This window comes from Palaemon carinicauda, chromosome 1, assembly GCF_036898095.1.
Source record: "Palaemon carinicauda isolate YSFRI2023 chromosome 1, ASM3689809v2, whole genome shotgun sequence".
Classification (NCBI taxonomy): Eukaryota; Metazoa; Arthropoda; class Malacostraca; order Decapoda; family Palaemonidae; genus Palaemon; species Palaemon carinicauda.
In genome coordinates this window covers 275,992,504-276,017,698 of record NC_090725.1, presented here as the reverse complement: position 1 = coordinate 276,017,698, position 25,195 = coordinate 275,992,504, and the positions used below count along the sequence as shown (strand labels likewise).

The 25,195-nt window shown below is 44.5% G+C and overlaps 1 protein-coding gene across 1 annotated transcript in view; it reads left to right on the top strand.

Moving 5' to 3' along the window:
- Positions 1-25,195, top strand: part of LOC137656705 (uncharacterized) — a 110,316-nt gene that overhangs the window by 47,844 nt on the left and 37,277 nt on the right. Inside the window, exons 7-11 of the mRNA XM_068390930.1 lie at positions 3,918-4,083; positions 4,393-4,682; positions 17,415-17,522; positions 17,808-17,971; positions 20,618-20,743. Of these exons, the coding sequence (XP_068247031.1) occupies positions 3,918-4,083; positions 4,393-4,682; positions 17,415-17,522; positions 17,808-17,971; positions 20,618-20,743 (854 nt within the window). The remainder of the gene's footprint in view (positions 1-3,917; positions 4,084-4,392; positions 4,683-17,414; positions 17,523-17,807; positions 17,972-20,617; positions 20,744-25,195) is intronic.

Genomic DNA, 25,195 nt, shown 5'->3' with positions numbered 1-25,195 from the left:
ATATGTATATATATATATATATATATATATATATATATATATATATATATATATATATATATATATATGTATATGTATATGTATATGTATATATATATATATATATATATATATATATATATATATATATATATATATATATATATATATTTATATTATATATATATATATATATATATATATATATATATATATATATCTATCTATCTATCTGTCTGTCTGTCTGTCCATCCATCTATTTATCTATCCCATTCATCATCATCATACTCCTATTGACGCAAAGGGCGTTGATAATATTTTGTCTGCCGTCTCTATCCAGAGCTTTAATTCAGTACTTCTCCATTCATCATCTCCGACCTCACGCTTCTTAGTCCTCAGCCATATAGGTCTGGGTCTTCCAACTCTTCTAGTACCTTGTGGAGCCCAGTTAAATGTTTTGTGAACTAATCTCTCTTGGGGAGTGCGAAGAGCATGCCCAAACCATCTTCATCTACCCCACACCATGATCTCGTCCACTCATGGCACTCGAGTTCATAATCTCTTGTGATTTAATTTCTAATGCTGTCCTCCCATTTAACTTCTATAATCTTCTTAGGGCTTTGTTCTTAAATCTAAATCTATTAGAGATTGTTTCATAGTCATCCCACATGTGTCCATACGCTACCACTGATCTCACTAAAATGATATATAGCTTGATTTTTATACGCAAGTTTGCAGTTGCTATGCTCATGAACAGACTTAATCAAATTTACACATTTAAGAACTCAATAATAATGCAGGACTCTCCACAAAATTTGCTGGTCCACACTATCAAAGGCTTTTCCATGGTCCACAAATGCCATCAAAAGTGAATTACTATACAGGTAGTCCTCAACTTATGACATATGCAACTTATAACGATTCGACTTTACTACAACATTTTCTGGGTGATGGCGTCACGAGTCTATCAGAAATAGTACGCTAATAGGACAAATATTTCCTTGAAAATATATATTTTTTTTTGTATAAAAATAAATTGATTTATCTTGGTAAATTATTACTTTCTTTTATTGATAATAAATTAAAGAAAAGTTTTGATATCTGTCGAGTTCATATATGTCGGGTGACGTCATATTCCCAGTGGAAAGCCACTCGGCAATACAATGATTTTCTTTCAAAAGGCTAACGATTAGTTTTAGTATTCCCATTACCGAAATATCAAGTAATGGTACAAAGTATTTTTTTTTTGGCTCTGTATCGGTTGTCATGAATACAGTACTTTGTAGCGTAAATTTGACTCTACGCTAGTTTTATTTAATCTCTGATAATAGATTGATATTTATCTAAAGAAAGTACACTAATAGTACAAATATTTTCTTAGTAATAATATATTTCCTTTTACAATATGGAAATGAAATAATATAGCTTGATAAGTTTGTATTTACTTTCATTACTTGCAAGAAAAAAGAAAATGGATCGACATATTTTGCAATTCATTCTTTGTAGAGTTTACGAATGATATCCTTTCAGCGTGTTACCGAATAATCTTATTATAGAATTCCCATCATCAAAACACCGAGTAACGATATCAAGTGTTTTAGTGGTCTGTACCATTAGTTATGAGAATCTACGGAAACTTCACTTTTTAAGTTCGGCATACGTCGAAATCTACTTAAAACACGTCTCTCGGTCCCTATCTTTGTCGAAAGTCAACGACTACCTGTATTCTGCACATGTTGTACTTGTCTCCAAATGAAAATTTGGTAAGTACAACTTTTATCTTTTCTAAATCTTGCTTATTTATCTCTCAGCTTTTCATCACTCTTTCTCTCTAGTCTCTTTAGACTAAGCATACTATATATTTTCATGAAAACTGACGTAAGTGGCAGACTTCCTTTTGTACATCAGGGAGGAAAAGCTCCTCTCAGTCTCGGCGATTAAGGGCTATCGCTCAGCTTTGAACCTCATTTGTAGTCTGAGAGGGGTTGACCTTTCCGCCTCGGAAGATATCGCCTTGTTGATTCGAGGTTTTGAGAGATCTTGCCCCCCAGTTGAGATTAGACCACCACCTTGGGATGTGTCTTTGGTCTTACGTTCTTTGAAGGGTTTGGACTATGAGCCCTTAAATAGGGCCTCAGACTACTTTCTGACCCTTAAGACAGTCTTCCTGGTAGCTCTGGCCTCGGCTAAAAGGGTCAGTGAGCTACATGGTCTGTCTTACGACGTCACCCATTCTAGGGGATGGGGGGAAAGTCTCTCTCAACTTCGTACCAGGCTTTGTGGCTAAGACTCAGAATCCTTCATCTGACGATGAGAGGTTTGGAGAATTTCAATTTTCCAGCCAGTTTCAGCTGGACTCGCCAATGGAAATAAGGTATGAAACTCGTCTGATTCCTCTCACAGGGTATAAGTTATATTCATGGTCATGAGGGTTTCCCCTTTTCAAGGTCGGGGGAATCCTAAGTATAAAGGGGTCCAAGCCGAATGTTCCTGACCCACTTCATCCTGAAATGTTTGTTTCCACAAATCTACAAACTTTCACATGTGCTAAGATTATGGGGATCTACAAAGAAAGAAGATTTACAGGAGATTTTTTCTTCACAAGAGTCTAGTCTGAGGACTATCTTCCCTATGAATATGGAACTCCTTGGCCACCCTAGCCTCACGACTACGTCTCCTATAGTAAAGAATGAGGGTTTGTATCAGTGTAGGAACAAATGACAAACTTATAACAGAGTTTGTATTTTTCCTAACATACAAACCCGAATTCTTTACACAAATCTTCCCTCCATCACCGCCCCCCTGGAATAGTCCTAGCTAGAATCCGATTGTAGGTAAACAGTAGCTACCGACTGGCGGTCCCCCACCGCTAACAGGTGGATAATCACCTGCCCGGTCGTTAACGACCTTGTTAAGGTTTTTCTGCCATATTTTCCAGCACGTGCTAGAATATCTCCTATAGTAAAGATTTCGTGTTTGTATGTTAGGAAAAATGCAAACTTTGTCATTTTATTAATATTTTCTTACTTTATCATTATTTCATTTTCTAGTTTCATATGCTCTAGTAAAGCATTTTTGTATTCTATTTTTTAATTTCAGAAGTATTAACAATCAACAGTTATCAATTTTTTTGTTTACCTTTTTGTTGAGATCAGCTGATCTGAAAGGTCCCGCTACTTTATCAAGAGAATGCGTACATAGCCTATGTATTGTTTATATAATATCTTAATTTATTTGAAATATCTTCTTGATGAATATTACATCAGCACCAATACTGTATGTTACTGAATATCATAGTTTTCATACAGTCCATTTATAACCATTATTATTAGTTATACGAATGCGTTCTGTATCTTTCTCTGTGCATGTACTGATAGTTCATGAAGTATTTAGTATTTAGTATATTATTAAGCCATTATATTACACTACATGTAAACATTGTTGCATTTATTTATGGTTTATCAAAGCATGTTTGTATTCTACTTTTCAATTTTGGGAGCATTTCAATAGTCAAAATATAATTTTTACCTTTGTTAGGCATCAGCTGATTTCAAGTTCATGCTGCCGTATTGCGATTATGAGAATAACACGGAGTGTTGTTGATATAATTTATAACATTCTAAATATCTTTAAATGAATATTACATCAGCACCAATGTGTTATATGATATCACAGTTTCCATACAGTTCATTTATAGCCCTTATTATTAGTTATATGAATACATCATTTGTTCTATAATTGGAAGGAAAAAATTGTACATAGATAATATAGATTATCATAGAATTAATGTGCATACATATCCAATGGAGCTACTGAAGAGGGATCCAATGCCTTGTAGTGAGTGGGTCAAGTATTAATTTATTAAAGATTTATGCCATATTTATGGGAAATTTATTTGCATCTTAAATAGCCATGTGTTATTGATGTTTATTTCACAGTGTGAACCCTTGGATGGCTATGGTTTTCGAAGAGGGGGCTATCAATGTCGATGCAAGCCAGGTTATAGATTACCAAATGTTGTTCGTCGACCTTACCTTGGAGAACTCATTGAAAGAGCAACCCTTTTCCAGTATCGAAACTCTTTCAGCTGTACCCCTATTGGCTGTAAGTACTAATTTGGGGTCTAGAGTTTTTTTAGGGTTATTTTCAGATTTCTTTTTCCAACAGCTGTACTGTTTTATGCCTTTTACATCTCATTCATTCTTTTAGTTTTAGGTGTCTTCCTGTAATTTTCTTACTATTTTTTTAATTTCTCCAGTAATTGTAATCGATGTAATAACATATCCTTTGTTGAAATTGTATTAGTAATATTTGTGACATCTACCTAAGAGGGGTAGTTCATCATCTCAGTCATACAAAAAAATATCTAATGCACTGTAGTTTCACTTTAATTTCTAGAATTTTCTTTACCAGGGATTCAAAAGCTGCCATTTGACTACAATCGTATGGAGGAATATGAACGAATGAAATACCTTTCGAGGGACTACAACAATGTAACAGGTGCCAATGCATCTCGTACAGACAAAATGAATGTAGACGAAGTGATAGAGTACCTGAAGTCGGTAACTCCAGAGAACTGTAAACTGTTTAGTCCTGATGAACTAATTCTCCGTGGTGACATTGCATTTGGAGTTGAGAAACAGTTTGAAAATGAAGCTAGAATGGGCTTGAGACTTGCTAATTTCTTGAGTGCTTTCCTACAGGTATGAATAAATTTTTTTAAGGTATAAGTATTTCATATTGGGATTTAGGAATATTCAATATTTCATTATTTTGCTATTTTGTGAAGCGATCTAGTTTTTCATGCTTAACCTGGTTTTAAGATAAAGTTTTGTTAAAGTTATGGCATTTAGAATTTTCTTCAGGATGGTAAAAGCTACATTGTAATAGTGGACAGAGTACAGAATGTTAAGAAATGATAGCCTTTCCGGAATAATGTCTTGGAAGTAAACAGTACTGTAATTTCTGGCACATAAGTAACAGAAATGCAAAACTTGCTGTAAATGTTTGGGGGCATATGAGATAAAATCCAATTACTTTTTACCTGGTCTCCACAGTGCCCTTCACTTTAGGTTACTATGAAGCTTCAACTGCCAATATCAATATTCAAATAATGATTATTATAAAGAAAATAACAGTTGGAATGCACACTATATTGATACTATAATAATATTTTTAAGCCTATTTAACCATTTTGAGATTTCAATATGCAGATATTAAACTTTAGGCCAGTTAATTCAACCATGGAGAGCCTGATGATATTAAATGATATGCTGTTGGTTGGAGGCTTTAGGAAGCAGCTATTATATGGTAAACTTTTAACTTAGCCCTCAATAGTTACTTTAAACTAAATTAGTTAGTTACATGCTCTTCTTTGCTCCTTAGACTATTTAGCCTGGATTTTGGTGACTTACATAGTTTTGATTTTGGTTTTGATTGTTCTTAGAACGTGAAGGAATTGAAGCTGGAAGGCATGCCTCTTTACATGCATAATTTGAATGATTCACTTGATCGAGTAAGGGGAAAACCTTCATTTAAACTTTACTCTTGAGGCACTAGAGGCATTACAAATAACTCTTTACAAGCCATAGTACACCCTATAAAAGGGGGCTTATCTGTTCTTGAGCTATAGTTGTGTGGTGGACATAGGAAATGCCTAAATGAATCTGTTTATCTCTTGATTAATGAGTGATTTAGATAAATTGTTGATGACCAAAGTGCACAAGTGGACAGTTCATCAGCCCCTTTGTGACAGCCAGTTCCCAACAAGGTTACATTGTATAGGACATTGATATTGTGTGAGCATATCTTAAAGTAAACATTAAGAAATTATATCTAAAGAACCAAAACCTAATAAAAAGAATGTTGCTGGTGCAGCTAAACAGAAATCCAACTGCAGCTAAATAAGCAGAAATAACACTTCTCAAAGGAAATCCATCTTCATTGCCTTAGTATCCAATGTATACAAAATTCTATGGAACGTTTATGGACTTAAAACCCGGTTGAATCTAAGGGAAATTCAAAAGACTTAAAAAAATATGGCAATACTGTCAGCCTACAGCATATTAAAGATACTTAGTTCCATCACATAATACAAACCATTTTGCTCTTTACCATGGATTTATTTCTTTTGCTAAGGTGAAACTAGCCATAAAACTTTATAGTGAGTTATAAAAAGCCAAGAAGGAAAATGTCGGCTGAATATTTTGAAAAGTTACTGAATTTTGAGTTTACTAGGGAAGTAGATATAATTACTGTTGCAGGTGTTGAAATGAGGGCTGAGATGTTAAAGGAAGGCAGTGTGACTGTACTTGAATGATTGGTAATATTGTTTAATATATGTTATCAATGGAACCAGTGAACTGGGTATGTGTGTATTGTTCCGCTATATAAAGGTAAAGGAGATGTTCAGGAGGAGTGTAATTCAATGGGTATTAGTTTGTGGCCTGTAGTTGAAAAAGTGTATGGTAGAGTGCTAAGTAATAGGATTAAGGATTAGACAGAGCATGCAATCTTGCAAAGTACAGGGTGATTTTAGAAGAGGTAGGGGATGTGTGGATCAAATTTTCACAGACAGATATGCAAGAAATATTTAGCAAATGGTAAGGAGGTGTATGTTGAATTTATGGATCTGGAGAAAGCTTATGATAGAGTTGATAGGGAAGCAATGTGGAATGTCATGAAGTTATATGGAATTGGTGGAAGGTTATTGCAAGCGGTGAAGAGTTTATACATATGCAGTAAAGCGTGTTTATTCCAACACTAACAAACCTTACATTATCTATATATGGATGTATTCTTTTGGCAAAGCTGGAAGGCGGCCAATTAAAATTGTAGTGCGAGGTGGCAACCCGCCGGGAGTACCCAGCCACCTCTATATATATACTTGCAGATTGGTGATCTAGTCACTTTTTCTATTTGGCTGGTAGAGAGTGGTGGTCTCCTCTCTCTCCTCCTCAAGGCTTAGCCATAGTCATTGGATAAATTGTTGCTTTACACTCATCTTTCAGGTGTGAATGCGCCTCTTCATTCATTGACTCTCCCATGCGTACCTTCCTGGTCGCAAGAGTTGTCCTTGCTGGACCATGTCATCAGTTGCGACTGATCCGTTGCGAGCAGGGCTCAACCTGTGACGAGTGTAGGGAGTGGTCTGACTCCCAGTGGAAAAGATTGTAGCTGCGCAGGTAGAGGAAAGCCAAGCGCAATCGCTCTCCCTCAGGATTTTCTTCCTATATTCAATTCAATTCAATTTGGGGGCGAAGAAAGAGCTAGCTGCTTCTTCACGCACTCCTGTATCTCTTTCTGAAGTTCCTCCTCACTTGCTTCCTCCGGGGAGCGTTATAGTAGGAGCGCAGACCCTTTAACTCCTGGGCAGCCTTGGGGTACAGAGGGGGTTGTTGCTTCCTCTAGCGAAGAGCCTTCTCCTTTGGCTGTAGGATGCCCTTTTCTCTTACAGATGTGTTGCAAGCATGGCTGTCTTTGGGGATATCTGCTTCCCCTAAAAGGGAAGCGCTCTTGCAGCTTCTTTAGCGTAAGGCTAAGAAGGATCCCTCGCAGTGGCTTCTTTGCCCTTGGCATTTGTGAGGTCCTTATCTCCAGACCAACGGGTACTTTGCCCGGTAAGGAGTCTGAAATGTTACCTTAAAAGAACAGCAGCAGCTAACACTGTGTGTCAGAACTGTTTGTCAACATGGGGAATGTCAAGAGGAGGGTCACAAGAAATACAGTTTCTTCCTGGATCCGCAAGGTCATTAACTTTGCGCTTAATCCTGATCCGCCCCCTCAAAAATAACACAAAGCTCATGACATCAGAGGCATTGCAACATTCCTGGCCTTCAAGAAAAACTATTCTGTGGCGCAGGTATTGCAAGCGGACTTATCGAAGCGTCAGACGATTTTTGCCGCCCATTACTTGCAGGATGTAACCCACAGGAACATGGATACGTTATCCATTGGTCTTGTAGTGTCTGCACAAGTGGTCTAAAACACCTCAAGCTCCTTGATGGACAAGTAGCAGAGGGTTGAGAGCTAATGTTACCTGGGTTAGTCTGGGTATGCGGAAGTGCCAAACGACCTTCACTGCCCACTATCTACAAGACGTGACTCGCAAGAGCCTTGATATATTTTCTATCGGTCCTGTGGTGGCTGCACAACAAGTGGTTTAAGATACCCCGGGCTCCTTGTTGGACAAGTAAAAGTTGGTTAAAGGCACTGGCTACCTGGGTTAAGTCTGGAATGAATGAAAGTATGTCTGGCTTTTTCCTTTTTTCAATTTCCCCTCTTGGGTTACAGCACCATGTGTCCCTCGGCAAGCTGGATTCAACCACTGCAGGTAATAACCATTTGCCTTGTGTAACCTAGTATAGTTTATATTGATATACTCGTACACGTCCTCATTGCTTCCCGCGAGGTAAGTATTGTGAAACGTCTATTTGTTCCGTAACTGAAATACAAACCACGCTATTTAATATGGGTAATTACTTTCGGCGTAGCTGAAATGACGAGCCATTAGAATTTTAACGAGGGTTTACTACCCCACCGCTAGTTAGGGGGGGGGTAGGGAGGGGTAGTATACTACCCCCCCCCCCCCCCCCCACCACACACACCTGTGCTGAGCTCACTTTGCTATCGGCTCGGGTGCTAGACGGACGTGTCCCCTATCACCCTCGCCTACACTGACAGCCATTAATCTTTTTTTGCTCTTTCTTTTTGACAGTGTGTTTGGAAGTTGGCCTTTGCGATGCGGAAGTGTCCTGGCTTACCTGACTGCCCTTGTGAAACTTATATGTCGGCGGTCGAAACAGATCCACACACCTTATGTCCTTTTTGTTGGGGGGCCAACGGTGTGACAGAGATAAAGTATGTGGTGAGTGCAGGGAGTGGTCTACCTCCCAGTGGGAGAGGTTTTCCCGGCGCCAGAAGAAGAAGTTGAAACGGGATATTTCTCCTTCAAGGGCTTCCTTGAAGAGAGAAAATCCCAAGGACTCTTCTTCCGTAGCCCAAACCTCCTCCGAATCTCCCACTCGATCGGCTTCTTCCGAGAGGCCGGCGAGTGGTAGCGTAGGCCGCATTTCTGTTGACCGATCTTGGGGTTTGGGAGAGGGAGTTGCCTCCCATAGCGAGGCAGCTCCTCCTCCTCCCCCGGGGGAGGATTTAATTTTTTCTAATGTTGCTAATGATGATTTGTTACAGCTTTGGGCTTCCTTGGGGCTTCAGGGCTCGCCCTCCAAGGAAGCCCTGTTTGACATAATCAGGTTAGGGGCAGCTGTCAAACAGTCACCGACGTTAGCAGAGGTTGATCGTCTGTCTATCGTCGACGTTGTTGTGGCAGAGGCTTCTGATGAGTCATCTCAAACCTCTGCTCCTGTTGTTGATGTAGCTGAAGGCTTAGCTCCCCCCTCCGAACATCCTTCGAGGGAGGAACTAAGTCCAATGGTCTCTCCTGCAGGTGATTCTCCCCCTCGGGGGAGTTCACTGACAGAGACTCGTCTTCGGAGGACTGCCAATGGTCTACCTGCTGCCCCCAGAGGGCGTATAAGGCGTAAGGCCCGCCTTCCCCTCTGCCGTAGAGGCCTTCCTTCACCTCACAAGGATGTTAGGAGGCGCCTCTTCGGCTCGTCTTCGCCGCAGTCCGCCGCAGAGGAACCTCGTCGCCGTTCACCTGCCCTTCCAGCTACATCCCTGGACCTGTCTGCCGATCATTCGCGATCTCCTACTCCTGCCTGACCTGCTGACCTGCCGTCGCCCTTCCTAGCTCCCGACGCGCTGTGGGCGCCCACGCATCCTGTGATCAAGCAGGCCACGGTCCCTTCGGGACAAAGGGACTTGCTCAAATTGTGGCAAAGTCCCTTAAGCGCCAGGTATCCCCTGCTTGCCAACGTTCTCCTGCGCGCCAGCGCGCTATTGCGTGCAAGCGCTCTACAGTTGCTGACTCGGAGATAACGCACCAGCGAGCACCTGTTCCTGAGACTTCGCGCCAGTGCTCATCTGCGCGCCGTCGATCTCCTGTGCGCCAGCATTCTCCTGCTCGCCCGCGCGCCACTGCGCACCCGTATCCTGATGCGCGCCATGCGTGCCCACGATCTAATGCGTGCCCTAGATCTCCTACGCGCCAGCCCTCGCCTGCGCGCCAACGTTCGCCTGTGTGCCCACGATCTTCAGATCTGGGCGCAGGAGGGAAGATACCTTCTTCCCCTGCTCGCCTGCGATCTCCTACGCGCCAGATGACACCGACGCGCCATCAGACCCCTCCGGCTCACCAGCATTCTCCTACGCGCCATCGCGCGCAATCACCAACGTGCGCCCACGAACAGTCACCAACGAGCGCGCACCGCCCGTTCGCCCATTGTAGATGTGCGCCCTCTTGCGCGCGAGATTTCCCCGGCTCGCGCGCCCAACGCTATCACCCTCACGGGCTCATAAGGATCCTGCACGTCCACGCGCTCGCGTGCAATCGCCTCCTCGCGCGCCAACGCTTGTTCAACCTACTGCGCGCCCTCGGCATTTTCCAGAACGCGCCACTGCGCACCATCGATCACCTGCGCGCCCACGCGCTCCATCTCCTGCGTTCCATCGCTCGCCCGCGCTTCCTCGCTCGCCCGCGCTTCCTCGCTCGCCCGCGCTTCCTCGCTCGCCCGCGCTTCCTCGCCTGCGCGCCATCGCTCGCCCACGCGCACCCTCGCCCTTACCCCCGCGTGCGAACAATCGCCCGCGCGCGAACCAGATAAACTCCTATCGCGCGACCGCCAGCGCGATTCACAGCGTGATTCGCAGCGGGATTTCCAGCGTGATTCGCAGCGGTATTTCCAGCGTGATTCGCAGCGGTATTTCCAGCGTGATTCGCAGCGGGATTTCCAGCGTGATTCGCAGCGGGATTTCCAGCGTGATTCGCAGCGGGATTTCCAGCACGATCCCACGAGCGAGGCTGCAGGACCGCGAGCGACCAGGTCATCTCCTTCACGTCCCGCCGGAGGGCAGGAGAACACCGGATAGGTTCAGGAACTTGCATTCTTCTCCGTCTTCTTTTCAGGAAGACCCTGTTGTGGTTTCTACTCCTAGGGATCGAACGATCCCCTTCCCTCCAGAGGGAGTCTCTGACAGCGCCGCTGTCAGTAAGCAGCCATGGTTTGGGTCTCATGTCAGGGCTGTCGTGCAGGCCTTTAAGCCTGCCTTCTCTGAGTTGGGCCTCAAATCAGCGGCAGTACCGACCCCCCTGAAGAGGAAGAGAGGAGTGGACGACGTGGTGACTTCCCCAAGGGTTAAGTTGGCTTCTCGGAAGTCTTTGAGGAAGGCTCCCCCCCCCAGACTTTCTCTCCTTCCCCTTCGGATGAAGATTTCCCGTCCTCAGGGTATTCTCGTGAGGTGAGGCGTTCTCCCATCGCACCAATGGGAGAAACCCCACCTCGCATAGAGGAGTCTTCTCGGGTAGGGGTGGAGAAGAGCCTCCCGCCATCGCTGTTGGAGCCCTGTATCCCTCCCAGGAGGGAGTCGAAGGACTCTAAGACTGTTCCTAAGTCGTCCTCGAGGATGAGACGGCAGACACGGTCAGATTCGCAGTGAGACCCCAAGACTTCATGTGTACACTGGACCTGAAGGACGCGTACTTCCAGTTCCCAGTCCATCCGTCTTCAAGGAAGTACTTGAGATTCAGCCTAGACAACAAGATCTACCAGTTCAAGGTGCTGTGTTTCGGTCTCTCCACAGCACCTCAGGTTTTCACCAAAGTGTTCACCCTGATATCATCGTGGGCACACAGGATCAGCATCCGTCTCCTCCGTTATCTGGACGACTGGCTGATCCTAGCAGACTCGGAGTCGACCCTTCTTTGACACCGAGACAAACTTCTGGGACTTTGCCAAGATCTGGGGATCATGGTAAATCTCGAGAAGTCCTCTCTGCTTCCTACTCAAAGACTGGTGTATCTAGGCATGATCTTAGACACCAATCTCCACAAAGCCTTCCCATCAGACGACAGGATAGCAAGGCTGAGGAGGGTCGCAAGTCCTTTCCTCAGACGAGATGAACTCCCAGCCCAATCGTGGTTACGTCTTCGGTCACTTCTCATCCTTGGCCCATCTAGTTTCCAATGGTCGCCTCAGCATTAGATCTCTGCAATGGCGACCCAAGTCTCGGTGGAATCATGGACACGATTCCCCGGACGTCATGGTCCCTATGGGTCCTGCGGAACGGACGGACCTTCAGTGGTGGGTGACAGACGAGAACCTACGAAAGGGAGTGGATCTTCTCGTCCTCCCCCCGGACTTTATGCTGTTTTCGGACGCCTCAAAGAAAGGGTGGAGGGGCCCACGTTCTGAACCACAGGACCTCAGGCCTGTGGTCAGAATTAGAAAAGTGCCTCCATATAAATCTGCTAGAAATGAAGGCCGTATTCCTAGCCCTTCAACAGTTCCAACAATATGGCGGGTCACTCTGTGGTGGTGATGAGCGACAACACCATAGTAGTGGCTTACATCAACAAGCAGGGAGGTACCTTTTTGGAGCAGCTATCCCATCTTGCAGTTGAGATACTGAGATGGACCGAAGTCCACTCGATTCCACTATCGGCTCGCTTCATTCCAGGCAAGAGGAATGTGCTCGCCGACAGTCTGACCAGAGCGTCTCAGATAGTGAGTACCGAGTGGTCTTTGGATCGTCTAGTAGCCAACAAAGTCCTGTCTTTGTGGGGTGTCTCGACTGTGGATCTGTTCGCTACAGCGTTGAACTTCAAGCTCCCGCTGTACTGCTCCCCAGTCCCAGACCCCAAAGCACTCTGGCAAGATGCCTTCCAACAACGGTGGGACAACATCGACGTTTGCGCCTTTCCCCTATTCTGTCTGATGAGGAGGGCACTCAACAAGACCAGAACATCGGTCAATCTCTCAATGACCCTGATAGCTCCGCTATGGCATCACGCGGAATGATTTCCAGACCTGCAACTCCCGACGGAGTTCCCGAGAGAACTCCCTTCATGACGTGAGCTACTCAAACAACCACACCCCAACATCTTTCACAAGGCCGTAGCTTCGCTTCGGCTTCAATCCTGGAGACTATCCAGCATCTCCTCGCAGAGAGAGGATTTTCGCAACAAGTTGCGGAAAGGATGTCTGGACACCTGCGAAGGTCATCCGCAGGAGTCTACCAGGCAAAGTGGAGAGTTTTCTGTGGTTGGTGTTGTGGAAGGGGTATCTCTCCACTCGATGCCACTTTTCCAGCAATAGCGGAGTTCTTTGTGTATTTGCGAGAAGAAGTGCGCCTTTCAGTCTCGGCAGTGAAAGGCTATCGCTCAGCCTTAAGTCTCGCCTTTAGGCTCAAAGGAGTGGACATTTCTTCCTCGCTGGAACTTTCCTTACTCATACGAATTTATGAACTTACCTGCCCTCAGTCAGAAGTGAGACCACCTCCATGGAACGTGGTTCGAGTTCTCAGGTCTCTGAAGAGACCTCCCTTCGAACCATTACGCCAGGCTTCAGATCACCACCTAACTTGGAAGACGGTGTTCCTACTTGCGTTGGCTTCGGCCAAACAAGTTGGGGAACTGCATGGTCTCTCTTATGACATCGCCCATTCAAGGGGATGGGGGAAGGTAACGTTCAGATTCGTCCCTGAGTTTGTTGCTAAGACTCAGAATCCGGGAGTGCCAGACCCTCGGTTTGACTCTTTTCGGATTTCGAGTCTTCGTTCCGTAACAGATGACCCAGACCAGACCATCTCCTACTGTGCCCAGTAAGGAGTCTGAGGCTCTATCTTAAGAGAACGGCTGCAATTCGTCCTCAAGTGCAAGCATTGTTTGTAAGCACTGGGAGGACAAAGAGGAGGGTCACCAAGAATACCATCTCAGCTTGGATTCGTAGGGTAATCCATCATTCCCGAAATCCCGACCCTCCTCCGTCACGTTGCCTAGAGCACATGATGTCGGGCATAGCTACGTCCCTGGCCTTTAAAAAGAACTACTCAGTGACGCAGGTTCTACAAGCAGGGGTGTGGAAGCGTCAGACGACCTTCACAGCCCACTACCTGCAAGACGTGACACACAGGAGGCTCGATACGTTCTCTATCGGCCCTGTGGTGGCTGCACAACAGCTGGGTTAAACCTCAGGCTCCTTAATGGACAAGTAGCAGAGGGTTGAGGGCATTGTTACCCAGTTTTAGGCTGCATGAATGGTAAGGTATGTCTGGCCCTTATTCTTTTCTTCATCCTCCCCTCTCTTGGGGAAAGCAGCATTCTGGGTTCTCTGCACAGCTGACCTCAAACCACTGCAGGTAAACCATGTTTCCTTGTGTTCCTAGTATTAAGCTAATACTGTCACGTCCCCATACCCTGACGAGGTGGTATTGGGAGAGTCCTAGCCTTAAGTTTCCATCTAAAGAACTTCAGGTCATCCTCCTAGGATGAGTCACACTTCATTCCTCCACACACAGATTATGTAGGCCGCAGCCCTTGCAGAGCAAGGTGCTAGCGAGGTGCATTGACTCCTTATCGTTGAGTGCCGACACACTCAGATACTGAGGCCCCGGGCAAAAAGCCAAAAGCCAGTAATGGCTGGGACTTACCACCCTACCTAAGGGTCGAGTTACCCATATTAAATAGCGTGGTTTGTATTTCAGCTACAAAATGAATGACAAATTCGTAGGTAATTTGTATTTTTCCTAACTATACAAACCTTAGCTATTTAATTAAACTTGCCCGCCAGCCCTGTCCCCCCGCGAAGTCCTACCTCTAAGCAAAGTGAGCTCAGCTCAGGTGCGTGTGAGGAGGGGGGGGGGAGTATACTACCCCTCCCTACCCCCCACTAACTAGCGGTGGGGTAGTAAAACCCTCGTTAAAATTCTAATGGCTCGTCATTTCAGCTACGCCGAAAGTAATTACCCATATTAAATAGCTAAGGTTTGTATAGTTAGGAAAAATACAAATTACCTACGTCCTACGAATTTGTCATTTTTATGTGTGAGGTTCCTATTTAATCTCCGAACATTCTTACTTAGATGTTCACATGATATATCTCACAACCAGTTTTGCTCTGGCCGTCATCATTCTCACTTTGTTTTGATAAGCAAGGTGGCAAGGTTTTCCTTAGATTACAGTCTAATACTCTACTAGGCAAAACCCTGGTCAATAACTGCTAGTATTTGGACTTATCCACCCACCCAAGTGTTAGTCATCCATATATAAATAACGTGAGGTTTGTTTGTGTTGGAATAAATGACAAATTCAAAGATAATTTGTCTATTTCCTAACTAATACAAACCTGGAGTTGTTTATATAAACTGTCCCACCATCATCTGTTCCCACTATATGTCCTGCCTGCAATAGAATAAGTGACTAGATCACCGATCTGAGTATATATATAGAGGTGGCTGGGTACTCCCGACCACCCCCTACCGTGTCTAGGTAGGGTTGCCACGTTGCACCATAATTTTAATTGGCTGCCTTTCAGCTTCGCCGAAAGAACACATCCATATATAAATAACTCCAGGTTTGTATTAGTTAGGAACAATACAAATTATCTTTGAATTTGTCATGTTAGGGTAGGAAATAATTGAGGGAGCAGTTTCCAGTGAGAGTGGTACCGAGACAGGGCTGTGTGATGTCGCCATGGTTGTTCAATTTCTTTGTTGATAGAGTTGTGAGAGAAGTGAATGCTAGAATGCTTGGTTGAGGATTGAAACCGATAGATGAGAGTGATCATGAGTGGGAGGTAAATCAGTTGTTGTTTGCTTATTATACTGTATGGGTTGCAGACTCAGAGGAGAAGCTAGATCGATTAGTGACACAGGTTGGGAGGGTGTGAGAGAAGGAAGTTGGGATGTAATGTGGGTAATAGTAAAGTTATGAAATGCACGAGAAAGGAGGGTGGTGCTTGTTTGAATGGAGAGTTACTAGAAGTAGATCAGTTTAAGTGCTTGGGGTCTGTTGTTGCTGCAAATGGTAGAATGGAAGCAGATGTACAGTATGTCAGAGAGTGAATGGAGGATGTAAAGTGTTGGGGCAGTGAAGGGCATGTTAGAAAATAGAGGTTTCGTAGTGAATGTAAAGAGAGTTCTGTATGAGAAAGTGATTGTACCAACTGTGATATATGGACCAGAGTTGTGCACATAAACAAGCTTTTCGTGTGCTTGGGCGGGGTCAAGAGGAGGGTCAACATGAATATGATCTCTTCTTGGATTTGACAAGTCGTACATTGGGCCTTGAATCCAGACTCTCCTCCATCAAATCATCGACCAAGAGCTCATGATGTTCAGGGCATGAGTTCATCCCTAGCATTTAAAAAAACTACTCTGTGGGGCAGGAATTTTAAGCTGGTATTTGGAAGTGTCAGACGACCTTCAGAGCCCATTACCGGCAAGATGTAACTCACAGGAACATGAATGCCTAGGTCTGTGGTGGCTACACAACATGTGGTTTGAGATACCTCGGCTCCTTTGCAGGACAAGTAACAGTAGGTCGAGGGCAGAGGTTACCCGGATTTAGTCTGGGATGAATGGTAGAGTTGACTGACCTCTTCCTTCATCTTCCCCTCTCTTGAAGCATAGCACCTGTGGAACTCTGCAAGCTGGCCTCCTCCATCTGCTGTAAAAACCATATCCCATGTGTAGCCTAAAATGTGAAATATATTTGTTACGTCCCCGTCCTCCCAGCGAGGAGAAGTCAGGCAATGGCTAATTTGAGTAAGTGGAGTGTTCCACTCCAAGAATCCTTACCTGGTCAAGTCACAGTGCCTAGTTACCACACACCTACTGATTGCCCAGGCCGTCAGTTCTTACACACATCTGAGAATTTTCGAGGTGTCAGGGTGCCTCTATTAAGCTTGTATGAATCACAGAGTCACACCCCTGGTCAAGTTATTATCTAGTTGGTTAGGACTTCTACCCACCTAAGGGTGAGTCTCCATAGTAAAGAACAAAATGGTTTGCATTAGGCATTGGAACAAATGTTAAAGTACTGTAATTTGTATTTTTGCTAACTATACAAAACCTTAGTTCTTAACTCATACTGGCCTGCCATTATCTATCCCCCCTGTAAGTCCTGCCTGCAATAAAAAGTGATGTTATTTCACAGGTATGTGTGTGAGAGTGGGGCTCCTCTAACCCCCTGCTAATTAGTGTTGAGTTGTTATACCTCGCTAAACAGTTTTATGGCTAGTTCCAGCTTCACCGAAGAAATTTATCCATAGTAAAGAGCTCAAGGTTTGTATAGTTAGGAAAAATACAGATTACCAACTAATTTGTCAGAATACTTCTATAGAACATTAAACACTATCATCTCCCCAGTCCCTTCTACTGATGCATTAGGAACTGCAACCTATAATGTATCTTTCGATACCAAGATATTTAACACAAGAATTTTAATTATCAAGTCGAATAAGATATGATGTAAGGGGAAGTTTGATACTACTATTCAGTGATGATGTTATATATCGTATTCCATTTATTTACAGATCGTAGATCATAAAGAAATTTTCTCTGGTGTACGTGTTGTTGATAAGCCTCTTACTGAAGATCAGATGATGGGAGAAGTACTTTCTCTTATCCTTGGAAATAGTCGGGTGAGTTTATAATAATCTTAGTACAACAGTAATTAGTTTTAAGATTTTTGGGGGAGGAAATCTGGATATCATGATGTAATTTTTCTAAGGATACATTTTAAAAAACTAGTGCTATCTCCAAAGTACATTTTTAAGTAGAAAATTATATATAAAAATGTAAAAAATGAGCTAATTGCAATTTTAAGATTAAGCGAGATATCTTAAGTTACCAGTCATTGATTTTAAATCAAAGTACTGTACAGGTATTGATGTGCATGATTTATTGCTGCATATTATTTTTATCAGATCTGGGCATCAGGCATGTATTGGGATCGTAGTAAGTTTACAAACCGTACTTTGTTCGCTCCTGTTGCATACAAGACGCAACTAAATACCAGAAAATTTGCTATGGAAGATCTTGCTCGTCTCAATTCAACACGTAATGTTTACACCAACAAGCCATGGTTCAGGTACAGTAGCCCTTGGAGTTTATTTGTATTGGTGCTTAGGTTTGTTATTGTTGTAAATAAATGTCTAAATCAGAATCTTAGAACTTGAATTTTATACAAGACAAATTTTCCGGCCATTTAGATAACACAGGCACTTGGCAACATTTTACTTTTGTTGCTATGAAGTAAATGTTTATGCTAGTTTAATGGCCTTGGTTTTTTTTTTCAAAATAATTATTGTATTTTATAATTGTATGTTAAAAAGACAAAGTATGAAAGATGAAGTAATAAAATGACAAGATGAAGTGGGCAAAAGACAAGTTCTATATTTTGCCATGAATATTAATATCCAAAAATAAGATAATAGACATGAAGTTATTTATTTATTTTTTTTTTTTTACTGTAATGACTCTTACCTAATATTCATTGTGTTATATGGCCTGAAGTGCAAGCTTTGGTAACTGGAGAATAATAAAAGTGGTTTTCAAGATTGGATTCATATCTGATCCAAGTGATAAACAAAGAATCATCAATAAAAGACAATAGGTTGTGCATACAGGAATCCTATAAGGTGCAGTCTTAGTTTGAAAAGCAGGAGCCTCCAAGCCCAGGGGCTCCATTAGGGAAAATAGCCTAGTGAGGAAAGGAAATAAATGAACTATATAAGAGAAGGTAGTGAAGCATGTGTTAGGATAGGAAATGAAGTGAGCGATTGGTTTCTGGTGAGAGTGGGGCTGAGACAGGGATGTGTGATGCCGCCGTGGTTTTTTAACTTGTCTGTTGATGGAGTGGTGAGAGAAGTGAATGCTTGAGGATTGAAACTGATAGACGAGAATGACCATGAATGGGAGGTAAATCAGTTGTTGTTTGCGGATGATACTGTACTGTTTGCAGACGCGAAAGAGAAGCTTGGCCGATTAGTGACAGAATTTGGAAGGGTGTGTGAGAAGGAAGTAGAGAGTTGATGTGGGTAAGAGTAAGGTTATGAGATGTACGAGAAGGGAAGGTGGTGCGAGGTTGAATGTCATGTTGAATGGAGAGTTACTTGAGGAGGTGGATCAGTTTAAGTACTTGGGGTCTGTTGTTGCAGCAAATGGTGGAGTGAAAGCAGATGTACGTCAGAGAGTGAATGAAGGATGCAAAGTGTTGGGGGCAATAAAGGGAGTAGTAAAAAATAGAGGGTTGTGCATGAATGTAAAGAGAGTTCTGTATGAGAAAGTGATTGTACCAACTGTGATGTATGGATCGGAGTTGTGGGGAATGAAAGTGACAGAGAGACAGAAATTGAACAAGTTTGAGATGAGGTATCTAAGGAGTATGGCTGGTGTATCTAGAGTAGATAGGGTTAGGAACAAAGTAGTGAGGTTGAGAACGGGTGTAAGAAATGAGTTAGTAGCTAGAGTGGATATGGATGTGTTGAGGTGGTTTGGCCATGTTGAGAGAATGGAAAATGGCTGTCTGCTAAAGAAGGTGATGAATGCAAAAGTTGATGGGAGAAGTACAAGAGGAAGGCCAAGGTTTGGGTGAATGGATGGAGTGCAGAAAGCTCTGAGTGATGGGAGGATAGATGTGAGAGAGGCAAGAGAGCGTGCTAGAAATAGGAATGAATGGCGAGTGATTGTGACGCAGTTCCGGTAGGCTCTGCTGCTTCCTCCAGTGCCTTGGAAGACTGCGGAGGTAGCAGCAGTAGGGGATTCAGCGTTATGAAGCTTCATCTGTGGTGGATAACGGGGGAGGGTGGGCTGTGGCACCCCTAGCAGCACTAGCTGAACTCGGTTGAGTCCCTTGTCAGGTTGGGAGGAATGTAGAGAGGAGAGGACCCCTTTGTTTTTGTTTCATTTGTTTGATGTCGGGTACCCCCCAACTTTGGGGGAAGTGCCTTGGTACTGTATATGTATGTATGTACATCTGTACTAAGGGATTCAGCAAACCAAGATCTATATTCAGTAGATGAAATTGGGGCAAAGTAACATAATCTGCATAGGCAGCGAGCTTGTTTTGTAGGCTAAACTGCAAATCCTATATGTGTTTGCATGTGTGTGAAAAATAATGTGCTCAGATCACTACCATGAGGAACACCAGATATTACATTCCTATAATCACTATGATGCAATCTATTACTTAAAACTTGAATAATGATGCTAAGAAAAGACCCCCTACTCCCATCTGTTTGAGATGAACTTCCTGACAACATTCAAGGTATTTTTGTACACCATTGGAAGTTGGAAATCAGATGCTCCATGGCTTTAGCAAAAGCTAAATTTGCAAATTAAAAAACAATAAAGTAAGTATTTTGAAAAAAAAATTGCATTTACAGTATATATATATATATATATATATATATATATATATATATATATATATATATATATATATATATGTATATATATATATATATTTTTTTTTTTTTGTCATTTAGTTACTTAGGTTGCACAAAAGAATATTTTCTGTCTGATTTCCTGGTGATGCCAGAACATGCTCACACCTACCTGTGCATTGTCATTTTCTGTACAAGCCCCGTTGATTTTTGGATTTTAATTTTTTTTTTCTTTTTTTCTTATATCATGAATGTAGACTTGTATGGATGGGGGGGTTTTCATTTGATAAAATGCCATTAATGTTCTAATATTGTAGATATTTTCTGATACAGAAGTAATTTTTCTCCAGAAAAATGAAGAGCACATGGTCTACAAACTTTGATGACCTGGAAAAATATTGGATTAAGCTCAAGCTTCGTCATAATGCAACAGGAATGCACTCGATGAAATATGAACGATATCCCACTTTTTACAAGTAAGTTTTTGCATTTTTTTGTTTTTATTGTATATAAAATATGAAGTCAGCTGCTTGTATAGCATTTCTTGTTGGTTTCCTTTAATATCACTATAAATTTACATTATAGTTTATGATTGTCGTACCCAAAATTTATATACTATATGCTCTTAAGCATAAGTGGCAAGGCAGCTAAAATTGAGTTTACCAAAGGATTTTAATGAGCTTGATTTTGTTCTTTGAATCTTGTAATCATGAGATATTCGTGTTTAGTTTACAATGCCAATCTTGCTACTTGTCACGGCATTGTACACGTGTTGTACTGAACAGTAGTGATTGTGAAAGTTTTGGATACCCAATATAGTTCTGGCATGATAAGTATCATTATTTGCTATGAAGTTTTATTTTTTATTTTCTAAAGTCAGCCTTCTTATCTGTGGATTTATCACAGGTTTGGAAATATAATGTCAATAACTGGAAGTACAGTAATTACAGTAGGCTAACTTTACTCGTGAAAACAATTAACAATACTAAAATGAAATATGTAAGACATGAAGGTGATATTATTTTGTGAGAATGATAGTTGAGAAAAAAAAATAAAATAAGAAAAAGACAAATCTTGTCGTGTGTCAACAACTTTCATTACTGCTAAAACGTTTTTTTGACATTGTGGGTGGGATTTAGAGACGGAGAACTGATGATGTTTTGAAGAGCTACTTAGTACTATCTGTGTGATTTGAGCACGTATGTCAGGATAGAAATACAACAAAATAGACCTTGCATGATTATGAATAAGGACTAGAATTGCAAGTTTGTTCCGTAACTGAAATACAAACCACGCTATTTACTATGGGTAATTACTTTCGGCGTAGCTGAAATGATGAGCCATTAGAATTTTAACGAGGGCTTACTACCCCACCGCTAGTTAGAGAGGGGGGGGGTAGGAAGGGTAGCTTGCTACCTCCCCCCCTCACACACACCTGTGCTGAGCTCACTATGCTCTCGGCTCGGGTGGTAGTCGGACGTGTCCGCTGTCACCCTCGCCTTCTGACAGCCATTACTAATCTTTCTTTTTGCTTTTCCTTTGACAAAGTGTGTGTTAAGTTGGCCTCTGCGATGCTTAAGTGTCGTGGATTACCTGACCGCCCTTGTGGCACGTATATGTCGGCGGTCGAAACGGACCCCCACACCTTGTGTCCTTACTGTAGGGGCCAACAGTGTGATAAGAGTAATGTGTGTGGTGAGTGTAGGGATTGGTCTACCTCCCAGTGAGAGAGGTTTTTGCGGCGCCGGAAGAAGTCCAGACGGGATATTTCTCCTTCGAAGGTTTCTTTGAAAGGAGAAAATCCCAAGGGCTCTTCTTCCGTGGCCCAAATCTCCTCCGAAGCTCCCACTCGATCGGCTTCTTCGGAGAGTTTGTCGAGTGGTAGCGTAGGCTGTAGTTCTGTTGACCGATCTCGGGGTTTGGGAGAGGGAGTTGCCTTCCATAGCAAGGCAGCTCCTCCTCCTCCCCTGGGGGAGGATTTTAATGTAACAGCTTTGGGCTTCCTTGAGGCTTGAGGGTTCGCCCTCCAAGGAACCCTTGTTTGACATGATCAGGTTGGGGGCAGCTGTCAAACAATCGCCGACTTTAGCAGAGGCTGTCGACGTTGTTGTGGCAGAGGCTTCAGATAAGTTGTATCAACCCTCTGCTCCTGATGTTCCTGATGTAGCTGAAGGCTTAGTTCCCCCCTCCGAACATACTTCGAGGGAGGAGCTAAGTCCAACGGTCTCTCCTGCCAGTGATTCTCCCCCTCGGGAGAGTTCACTAACAGAGACTCCTCTTCGGAGGACTGCTGACGGTCAGCCCGCTGACCCCACGGCCCCCAGAGGGCGTATAAGGCGTAAGGCCCGCCTTCCTCTTCGCCGTAGAGGCCTTCCTTCTCCTCACAAGGGTGTTAGGAGGCGCCTCTTCCGTTCCTCCTCGCCGCAGTCCGCCGCAGAGGAACCTTGCCATCGTTCGCCGACTCTACCAGCTACATCCCTGGATCCCTCCGCAGATCATTCGCGATCTCCTTCGGTGGAAGGTCGTCCTTACAAAGGGCACGCCGACCTTCCACCCACCAGACCTGCTGTTGCCGTTCCTGGCTGCTGATGCGCTGTGGGCGCCAACTCATCCCGTTGTGAAACGGGCAACAGTCCCTTCGGGGCATAAGGGGCTTTCGCACAAAATTTGGCCTAAGTCTCTTACGCGCCAGGTATCCCCTGCCCGCCAACGATCACCTGCGCACAAGCGCTCGCTTGCAGTTGTTCCTGTTATAGCGCGCCAGCGTTCACCTGCGCGCCAGCGCTCTCCTGATCGCCAACGCGCTACTGCGTGCCCTCATCCTGATGCGCGCCACGTTCTCCTGCGCACCAGCACTCGCCTACGCGCCAATGCTCCTGCGCCAACGATCTCCTGCGCACCCACGATCTTCAGATCTGGGCGCAATGGGGAAGGTAACCTCTTCCCCTGCGCGCCATCGGACCCTGCCTGTTCTCCGGTCTTTACCTGCGTGCCATCGAGCGCAGTCTCTAACGCCCGCCACGCGATTGCACACGCGCGCCCACCACCACAGCCAGATGTGCGCTCTCATGCGTGCAAGGGATATATCTCCGCGCGCACGCGCCCAACGTTATGGCCCTCACGGGCTCTTCGGCTGGATCCTGCGCACGTGAGCGCTCATCCAACCTTCTGCGCGCCATCGCTCGCCTGCGCGACCCAGGTCAAATCCCATCGCGCGAGCGCGCCCCGGGCAAATCCCATCGCGTGAGCGCCAGCGCGACTCCCAGAGCGACCCCCAACGCGATCCCACGCGTGAGGCTGCAGGACAACGCGCGGCCAGGTCATCATCGTCACCCCCCCCCCCTCCCCCAAGCGCGCCGGAGGGAGGAGGCTTCCGGATAGGTCCAGGAAGTTTTCTCCTTCTTTTCAGGCAAATCCTCCTTTGGTAACTCCTCATGTCAGTCAGCAGCCTTGGTTTGGGTCCATTGTCAGAGCAGTCATGCAGGCTTTTATGCCTGTTCTCTCTGATCTGGGCCACAAATCATTGGCAGCTGCTTCTCCCCTGAAGAGGAAGAGAGGAGTATCTGAAGTGGTAACTTCTCCAAGGGCGAAACTGACTCCTCGGAAGTCTTTGAGGAAGGCCTCCTCACCGCCCCCAGACTTTCTCTCCCTCCCCTTCGGACGAAGATTTCCCGTCCTCAGGGGAGTCACGTGAAGTGAGGCGTTCCCCCATCACACCAATGGGGGAAACCCCACCTCGCGCCGAGAAGTCTTCTTCTCGGGTAGGGGTGGAGAAGAGCCTCCCACCATCACTGCTGGAGTCCTGCATCCCTCCCAGGAGGGAGTCGAAGGACTCTAAGACTTTGCCAAATTCATCCTCAAGGACTAGACCAGAGCCAGCCAAGCCCTCAGAGAACGTCCACGAGTCCCCCCAAGAAGAGCCTTTGGGGACGGGAGACTTCGCTGCTAGCCCTTCAGGAGGAGAGCTGCAGGAATCAGAGCATGCCTTCTGGCAGGTTCTGACCCTAATGAGGAATCTCAATGGGTTTGCGGGTCCAGAGATTCCCCCTCGTGAGGGCAAGGACACGGTCTTGGACTGAGTCTTTGGTACTCAAAAACCCTCTAGGGCCAGCGCGGCTTTGCCCTGGTCTCAAGGGGTTAAGAGTGCCAGAGATAAGGTCGAAGGCCAGCTCTTCGAGCTTGCCTCCTCCAGCCGATCCAGTGCCGGTAACAAACTCCTCCCGCCTCCTCGTGTCCATCAGAGGAGGTACTTTGAGATCATGGAGGAGACTTGTTTAGCCCTTCCCCTACACCATTCGACTTGTTTAGCTCTTCCCCTACACCACTCTGTGGAAGAGCTTACCAGGGGAGTCCCTTTAGAGAGACTCTCCATCCGGCCAGTTTCGTTCTCCGCAACGGAGATCCTTAGCCAGGAGAAGGTGGCAAAGTGTGCCATGCAGGCAACTTCGTGGCTGGATATCTGGCTAGGGTCTCTGGGCATCCTGTTACGATCTGAGGACTTGTCCAAAGAGAGTACCAGGAAGGCCATGGAGACCTTTTTACTCTCAGGGACTCGTACAATTGAGTTTCTAGCCCACCAAGTCTCAAACTTGTGGGCTAATTCCATCTTGAAACGTCGAGATGCGGTGTCTGAGAGATTCCACCAAAAGGTCTCCAGTTCCGACATCAGCAGGCTCAGACATTCTTCCGTCTTGGGGAAGACCTTGTTCGAGCGTAGGGACGTGGAGCAGGCGGCTGAGAGGTGGAGGAAGTCCAACCAGGACTCTCTCCTACAGAGGGCTTTAACATCAAAGCCCCATAAACCTCCAGCAACCCAGCAATCACGTCCTACCAAGAACACGAAACCGGCAGCTACAGCAAAGACAACGGTGTCTAAGCCCTTTCCAGTCAAAGACAAGAAAGGCAAAAGGTCCTCTAGGGGAGGAAAG